Source organism: Lacerta agilis, chromosome 11, assembly GCF_009819535.1.
Source record: "Lacerta agilis isolate rLacAgi1 chromosome 11, rLacAgi1.pri, whole genome shotgun sequence".
Taxonomy (NCBI): Eukaryota; Metazoa; Chordata; class Lepidosauria; order Squamata; family Lacertidae; genus Lacerta; species Lacerta agilis.
Genome location: NC_046322.1, coordinates 46,557,569 through 46,564,001, shown reverse-complemented (window position 1 = coordinate 46,564,001; position 6,433 = coordinate 46,557,569). Strand labels below are relative to the sequence as shown.

At 40.6% G+C, this 6,433-nt stretch overlaps 1 protein-coding gene across 1 annotated transcript; it reads right to left on the bottom strand.

Moving 5' to 3' along the window:
- Window positions 1-2,708: 2,708 nt before the first annotated feature.
- Window positions 2,709-2,987, bottom strand: LOC117055307 (protein S100-A6-like; the record flags this gene model as incomplete). Its single annotated transcript, XM_033164774.1, has 1 exon — window positions 2,709-2,987. A coding segment is annotated over one exon (279 nt), but the record flags the coding sequence as incomplete, so codon positions are not given.
- Window positions 2,988-6,433: the final 3,446 nt, after the last annotated feature.

The following is a 6,433-nucleotide window of genomic DNA, read 5'->3' as shown; positions in this document are numbered from 1 at the left end:
AGGTTCCCCACCAGGGACTAAATTTGTCCCCATACACGTTGGCCTAACAGTTTCTAGGATACTTCGTGCATCTTTCAAAATGGCCCCCAGCAGATGAAAACCACGTCACAATAAATTTGCTGCTCTTAAAAGTACCACAGGATTCTCTCCCTCTCCCTCTCCCTCTCCCACTCCCACTCCCTCTCCCACTCCCACTCCCTCTCCCTCTCATTGCTGGCTAAAAGTGGCTACCACAACTACTCTTCTAGAGTATTGCTTATGTGTACTTAATGTGATATAGGGACAGTTTCAATCTGGGCAAGATTCCTTCCCCCTTCTCACCATCAACCCCCACTCTAAATAAAATTAATAGCTCCCCTTGGACTTGTTAAATTAATTTGATTTGTTTTATGGGATGTGTGTCAATGGTTCACAGTCCATGGGGTCCAGCATTCCCTTTTATAAATAATTCTCTTTTTATGGTGCAATTAGAACTCTGTGTTTGTCTCCTATTCACTCAGAGGTAAGTGTGAAAAATGACCAGTAGTAAAAAGAAAAAGAAAAAGGTTGTTTCCTGTCCTCTATGACACAAGAATCTTTAGACCCCTGAATAGGTGCTACAATGTTACGTGTTGTTTTTGTGCTGCTGATAGAATATGGCCATTTTTAGAGATGGAAATAAATTACTATTAAAGCAAAGAATGATGTACAACTGGATTTCCTGTCTCAAAGAGAAAAGCAGCTGCTAAGTCATGATATTTCCCACTCCTGTCAAAAGTGTGAAACAATTTGACCAGATGGCAAAAAGCTGTAATGAAATGGGGCAACCTGAAGGAAGGAAAACGAAAAGGAAAGAAAAAGGAAATTGGGTTGCAATCATATGCACACTTACTTATGAGTAAATCCCATTCAACACAATGAGACTTACTTCTGAGTAGGCATGCATGAGACAGGGCTGTTATTTAATTATAAAATATGTGGGGTGGAACAATGACCACATTTACACCAAGCCAGCTGCAGAATTCTGGAGGCAAAACCATGCTGCCCTGATGGAGGTAGAGGTGTTGGCCTACTCAATTTGTGATGCTTCAACATTTGGGAAAATTTTAAATAGGCATGTACAACTTCTTTATCAATAGAAACAGGAAATGAAAGCACATATACAACATCATAGCCTACAAGACTCAGGCTTCATCCATTATGTCATTTAAATTGGAAAGTAAGCTTCTTGTACCTCCATTAATTCTATGGTGTCCAAATGGTGTTCGTCTCCAAATCACTGCCTTCCCACACTTCTCCCTACCTCAATCTGAATTTTCCCATACCAGAGGTATGGGAAGAGGCTCATTCAAGAGTGAGCCTTCATGCTTATCTATATTCCCTCTGATACAGTTGGCATCCCTTGGGTTTCCTTTGCGCAAGTTATAGTATTTTAAAACTTGCCTGTGTTCTGTCAAGCAAAACCTGCTTGAGCTTCCTCTAGAGAGCCAAGTCATTACGACAGGATTCACAGGCAGGTTTGAACACAACATTTTGCGTGCCAATTAAGTGAGTGCTTCTTACATGGCAAATACGAACATGATTTAACATAGCTGTTACATCAATTCGTCCTTCACCGTTCCCATCCCAGTGTCTATGGTTGTGTTATTTTGGGCTAAAAAGGAAACATGACTCTCCCCCCCATCTCTTCCGACACTGCACCATGTTGTTGCACACCACCCCAATCTCTGAGCCGTGTGATATTCCATAAGTTCCAGGCTCTTTCCCAGGGTTCAGTTTCCTCGGAATGAGGCACAGCGGAGACTGTGGTGTCTTTATGCTATATGGTTTATTTACACATATCTTCCACCTGAGCTTATGGTGCAGGGATTCACAGCATTAACACCCTAGAAAGTCTTGCTTCTCCCATAGCCACCTCCTTGGATTTCAGCAGAAATCAAGCATGGAATAAGGAATAAGGAATAATTTATTGGCCATGTATCAATCATACTTGGAATTTTGCTTCGACTACATCGCAATGTAAAGAAAAGCGTACCTCATACAAACACTATTCCCCTCATGATACAACAGCACAGCAAAGAAACCCCAGACCACCAACTGACCTCCCTTCCGCACACAACTACAAATTCAACAGTTTGATGGCACAAAGGGGAAAACTATTCCTGTGCCTAGACGTTTTTGTGTATAGAGTCCTGTAACGACGTCCGGATGGAAGTAAATCAAACAGGTAATGACCAGGATGCGAAGGGTCTGCAACAATTCTCTCTGCTCTCTTCCTGGCTCTAGCAGCACAAAGTGTCTCTATTGGAGGCAAACTAACACCAATTACCCTCTCTGCAATTCTTACTGCTCGTTGGAGCCTCTTCTTATCCAACTTAGAGGCTGTGCCAACTAATTTTCTTAGTTGTTGCAAGAAATACAATCTCTAGTGGACCTTTTAAATAATAATATTGATGTTCCCTGACCGATTTAAGTTTTGAGAAATTATAGAGCCCAGGAACTTAAAGGACTCTTCTGATCGGCAAGCCCTAGGCTCAGTTGTTTAGACCACAGCACCACCTGCGTCCCTGTGGCCATGCTTAGGTGATACTATCTCACAAAGGCTAGTTCAACCATGGAATCTACCATTGGCATTTTTTTTTTTACAAAACTTAAATTTTACTGGACGTGAAACTGCCTACAGAGATATAATCCTGAACCACAACACCTCGTCTCAATGGGGCATACATTTACGAACACAAAGCTTCATTGTAAAACATTGCCATGGGACCCAGGAAAGTGACATCTTCCTGAAAGTTCATGACTTGGTCCCCATTGCAGTCCAGATCTTTCATTAATGTCTGTATCTCTGTGTCCTGCAGTTTCAGTCCAATGGTCAGCTCTTTCTGTATCAGCTCCTTCAACTCCTTCTTATTTAGGCTGTTTTTATCACCATCCTTTTCAGCGTATTTGTGGAAGGTGACAACCAGCAAACCAATAGCTTGGTCAAGAGGTGCTGCCAAGGTGAGAGATCAGAAGCAAGATGGTCCAATGCTGAGTGGCAGGAAGAGATGGGGAAGTGGTCCTCCCCAGGCATTTAACCAAGACTAAACCAGCCCCAAACTCACAACAATATGTAAGACACTTGGCAAAACGACATCGCATGTTTTCAAGAAAAGTAGTTATTGGAAATACACTGGCGTATAATGTGCTCCTGGACAACACATTCCGATTCCGGTATTTTATCATTGAGTAGAATAATCATGGGTTGGGGGTTGAGAGGAGTGCTGTATCTCTGTATCTACACCATCCATTTAAAGCACATTGCTTCCCTGCCCCCAAATCCTGGGAACTGTTGTGTCTTAAGAGTACTGGGAATCATAGTTCTGTGAAGGGTAAACTACAGTTTCCAGGATTCTGGGGGTGGGGGTGGGGAGCCAGGTCCTTTAAATGTATGGTGTGGGTGTCCTCTAAGTTATCCCTCTCTTAAGGTTGTCCCATTTGTTCTAACAAAACTCTCGTGAGACAGGTTATGTTGAGGCTAGTCCAATGGTTCCTAGAGTGTTTCATGATTCAGCCGCAATATGAACCCTGTTCCGACTCTAATAGTCTTCCCACCAGATTGCATTGGCTCTTTTCACTACCATTTTAGAAGCCAAATGTCTACAAGATAGATCTGTCTCAATGCTTTTACCTGCCAGTCAAAATGAGGAAGGGGGTGGAAATACGTGCTGCAGATGATTGGAGATGGAAAGGACAAGGAGTGACATGGAAAAGGCACAAGCTGAATTAAAAATGAGGCTGGTTCTTTCAGAAAATGAAAAAAAAAATGGAGTGATGTGGGAAATCAACTGCCTGTGTCACATGCTATGATGCCTTGCTTCTTTGCAAGTTTCAGAAATTCGGTGGTAAGCTGCGCTTGTCATACAGTAGTTTAACTGTCAGCAGTATCTAGAGATGACAAAACCACAACTCAGGCATTGCAGGTTCTCAACAGTGGCCAGTTGTTGGGTCAGAATGAAGAGTGAGAGAAAGAAAGAAACTCAGATGTATGTATCAAACAAAGACCTGTTTTTCATGCTTAACACTTCAAAAAAATAACTTGGATTTTCAGTTCTTAGGACCTTTGCTCCTTTGAGGCAGCCAGCAAGCTATGTGGAATGAATTTTAATCAAGACTTGCCGATATCTATCAGTCTATAGCATTTCATAACTCAGATAATAAAGAGTCCGGACAGAAATGACAGGCTAGAGAAGAGAAATCTTGAAGGCAAGACAGTGTTTTCTATATCCAGGTCAGACAAGGGTATAAAATGCTTCAGAATGAGCTGTACACTCTGTCAGGGAAATCAATAAGAATGATTTCTCTAAACTATAGGATTTGGATAAATTAATATTTGCAGTCATGCCAGATGAGCAGTAGAAAAAAGGAATATTATTTACAGACGGATATAATGACATATCTCCTTGCATAAGCACAACTGATAGCTATTTATTACTAACATGTTGCAATGTTAACGAACGTTGGTAATATGGAACTGAATAGCATTAACAGGACGAGGAGCAGGAAAACTAATTGGAGGTGGCATTTTAAAATGTCTACGTGGTCATGATCCTGTAATGATAAGATTATTTAAGTTCTCCTGGTTTTATTGAATAAGGCTCCCATGCCAGTCCCTACCAGAACCCCAGTTTGTGTTTGAGGTCATATTCATGAAGATCAGCCAAGTTAAAAAAAAAAGATTTAGATATTTCTTGGGGATATTAGATATTTCTAGGAAAATATCTGTTTCCACACAGAAATTTGTCAAATTCACATGCCTTTCAGAAGAGAGACCTGGGAATGAATTGGAATATGTGGTAAGAACAGAACTTTTAGAAGATGTTATTCCAGTAACTTATTTTTAACTGCTATTTGCTTCTTCTCTCTGTGGGTGTGAGGAAGAATGGCTGTTGAGAGAGACTTCTCAGGACACTGCTGTGTCACTGTGATCTATCTGAAATGAAACAGACAGAGGAAGATCCCTAAACATTAATAGGGAGAAACCTGTGCAAGAGCTCTCTATAAGGAAGAAGGTGGATAAGCATGAGATTCTAAATATATTCTTTTCAGTTTATGAAAGCAAAGTTCTTTTTGAATATAAAGAGTCTGGACATCTTTACAAAGAAGTTATCAGTCACCTGGAAGAGTTATTTAGCTTCCTAGCTGTAAGCTACTCTGTTACTTTCCAGATCATCAAAAATTATTTATATATACAGTGGTACCTCGGTTTTCGGACGTAATCTGTTTCGGAAGACCGTTTGAGTTCTGAAACATTTGATAACCAAGGCGCAAAGGGAGGTCTGCAAATTTAATTGAGAAAATTGAAAAACACTCAGCGAAAGCCATTCGACTTCCGGGGCATGTTTGAAAACGGAAGCATTTACTTCCAGGTTTTTCGCATTCGAAAACCGAAACGTTCATCAACGGAGACATCTGAAAACCAAGGTACCACTGTATATGCACAACAGTTTGCCCACTTGTGGTTTCCATCAACTGGGATTCAGAAGCATGTCATTTCCAACATTGGAAACAAAACACAGCCATCATGGCTAGTTAGCCACTGATAGGCATATCTCCTATGAATTCATTTAACCCTCTTTGAAAGCTTTCTAAGTTGCTCCCATCACTACTTTTTGTGAGAGTGGATTCCCTAGTTTAACTGTGTACTGTGTGGAGAAGGACCTTCATTTGTTTGTCCTAAGTCTTCCAACATTCAGGTTCGCTCAACGGTGTTGCTATCACCTTCCTTTAGAAGCCATATCCTCAGCATTATATTAAATACCTTGCTGCTACTTGTTTAACTAAGCAAGTCTAAGTTTGATCACTTAAAGTATCATTACATCGGCATGAGTCTCACTCTATTAAAATTTGCAAGTACTTTAAAAACACACATCAAAACACATAAAGAACAGCATGCACTTAAATGTGCTTCTGGAATTATTGGTCCACGAGAAAAGGCATGACATCCTGCTAGAAGCCATAAAAAAACTCCCGGCTGTTTGACACCATGAAGAAAATATATTGGATTTTACATTTTATAATTTCCAACCCTGTTGTGAACAAGCACCGTATGTTACTTTATATTCTACTCATTGCAGGCCACCATAATTCCTCATGGCACAGCCAAGTAAAATATAGCCCTCTGTGCTGACACTACTTATTGTTTTTTTGTCTCCTATAAATGATTTGTGCCTATGTTTTGAATTTTAGTAGATGAGAGGGAGGGCATTTCCATAAGCTTTCAAAAGAAACCACACATTCAACAGAACACCCAGTTCAGCCCCTCAGGAAACGGAATAAAAAACATTTGACGTCTATTTCCCCCCACCTTTCATTTTCTCCCAGTTCCTTTGTGCCAAAATACCCAAGCCCACTTTTTATTTGTACTTGAAAGCTACTTTCAGAAAGCAGAAATACGTTCCACAACAGCCCA